Source organism: Pundamilia nyererei, unplaced genomic scaffold, assembly GCF_000239375.1.
Source record: "Pundamilia nyererei isolate P.nyererei 1_Seehausen unplaced genomic scaffold, PunNye1.0 scaffold00109, whole genome shotgun sequence".
NCBI classification, from domain to species: domain Eukaryota; kingdom Metazoa; phylum Chordata; class Actinopteri; order Cichliformes; family Cichlidae; genus Pundamilia; species Pundamilia nyererei.
In genome coordinates this window covers 1266163-1268391 of record NW_005187510.1, presented here as the reverse complement: position 1 = coordinate 1268391, position 2229 = coordinate 1266163, and the positions used below count along the sequence as shown (strand labels likewise).

The 2229-nt window shown below is 38.9% G+C and overlaps 1 protein-coding gene across 2 annotated transcripts in view; it reads left to right on the top strand.

Annotated features, from left to right (window-relative positions):
* usp45 (ubiquitin specific peptidase 45) overlaps positions 1-2185 on the top strand; it is a 36179-nt gene extending 33994 nt beyond the window's left edge. For both annotated transcript variants that reach the window (XM_005741297.1, XM_005741296.1), the window contains exon 18: positions 277-2185. In XM_005741297.1, coding sequence (XP_005741354.1) covers positions 277-407 — 131 coding nt within the window. In that variant the 3' untranslated portion in view covers positions 408-2185. The remainder of the gene's footprint in view (positions 1-276) is intronic.
* The last annotated feature ends 44 nt before the right edge of the window (positions 2186-2229 follow it).

Sequence of the window (2229 nt, the reverse complement as noted above, 5' to 3'; positions counted from 1 at the left end):
CCCCTTGTGACATTTTGAGGGTTATATAAAGTTTCATCCATTGTAACATATAGAAAATAAGAAGAGCACAATGAGTCCACTTTGAGCTAGTTTCAGCACTCCTTACTGGCTAGCATTATTTTAGCTTTGTTGCTATGGAAGCATGAAGTGACAGCTTGTCCCAATATTTACTCCCAGTAACCCAGTATCTCCTTGTATTTCCACCCCCCGACTCCAGGAGGAGCCTTTATGCCTCACGATGTTGACACTGTGGGTTTTGTTTTTGTTTTTTCCCAGGTGCCAGGGACACCTGCAGCAGCTCCCAGGGCCAGTGGGTGTATGTCAGCGATACCACAGTTCAGATGGTACCAGAGTCAAGGGTACTCAACTCTCAGGCATATCTGCTCTTTTATGAGGAAATCCTCTAACATGACAGAAGAAAGTATTTATCTCTAGAAAACCTCCTTTTGCTTTGTGTTGTTTTTGCAGAAGCCTGTAAACTCCTCTTACTGTATCTTTGGGTGTTTTGGAGGCAAGAAAAGGGAAGGATTTCACTGTATACACCTTTGTATTACTTAAATTGGCACCTTTAAATATTGTAGATGTATAAAGGATAAAAGGATTTTATTTTGTGGCTTAGAGATTTTCATTCATGTTCTGTTTTTTATTATTATTAATATCATCATTACTATGAAAAGCCTGCTCTTTAAAAAGAGGCTAGGTGAAAACCAGAGTGTTATTGAACCTGAGCTGTAACACAAATGTTACATCTCAGCCATGGTCACGTGCCTGAGATGTAAAATGCATGATAGTTTACAACTATAACTAACTGGAAGTGGCAGAATTTTACTGCATGCTAACCTGTACCCGGCGCCTATGAGTTGGTGTCGGTTGCGTGTATTTGTGTGGGTGAGTGAGCGAGAGACCAGTGAATGTAGTTTGAAGGTGCTGTGTACCATTTTCACATCAGTAAATGATCGCCAGCTTAAATCAGACTTGGCAGTCTGGTTGTGTTATGAATGTAAATGCTCCACACAAAATATTTGAATTGTGAGGCAATGGCTTCAGTGAGAGCGTGATCATTAGTGACAGTAAAGACGAATATAGACGAGGAGGAGCCGAGAAGCAGCATTCTGTGGAGTTCACTGGAATCTGTGTTTGTACATTTGAGACACCCAGTCTGAAAAATCAGCCTTGGCTCTGTTGACGCAGGATACACACTGGCTTAACATACTGACTGAAGTTGCCACACAGCACCTTTAAAGAAGTAGCACAACATTATTCTACTTCGGCCTTTTTCAAAAGGATTGTTTTCTTAAAATCAGAATGTATAAATGTCTGACTATCAGTGAATTGAATTTGCCAAAGACAAGTTTGTTTGGTTTTTTTATTTCTGCGGCAAATTTGAGCCGAGTTTCTTTAACATACTCTCCCTCAAGGTCATCGGTGTAGTTCTCCCCCCCGCAGGCAGGCGCACTTGATGTTTATCGCATCAACAAAGCACTTCTTCTGCCTTCATTGTATTTCAGCTCCACCCAAACACACGAAAGTGTCAGACAAACAGTCAGCACCACAACAGACTTGCTCTTCATTCTCTAATGCCATGAATAAGCTTGAGCATAAAAGAAGAAAGAAATGAGAGAAACATGTTAGAAAACAGTTTAAAGGCTTAAAAAAAAGGCTAATAAGAAAAACCTCTTTCTGTAATGTGCATGGGTTGATGTTCTAATGAATGTATTGCCTATTCTTCAAATGTCCATGACAAATGACCTGTTTTTTGTTTTTCTATGAAAATATTTTAGATTCAACTACTTTTATTTCTCCTGCTTTGCCAAACGATTAGACAGAAAAGAGTTCAACGTATGCATCCGAGTTTATGAATTATGTTCGACTGCGACAGAAAAAATACAAAATCTGTGCCTCTCTTCACGGTTAAGAAACCCGTGCATGGTGAGAAGACAACTTGCAATCATATAAAGAGGGATATGCGTGGGTTATTTATGTACAGTATTGCTTACTGTAAGCAAAAACAGTACTGAGTGTATGTAATTGTACATATAGGACAATACAAAACTCATGGTGCTCCAGGCGTGCAGGGTTTCCTTCCTCAAGACAAATTCTTGCTCCCAGAAAAATATTTACATTTGCTTATGGAATGAACATAAAACATAATGTATAAAAATAAACCTAATTTATGAACAGTATATTCAACGATATTCTTTTTTTTTCTTTAAGCTTCTCTTGTGCAAC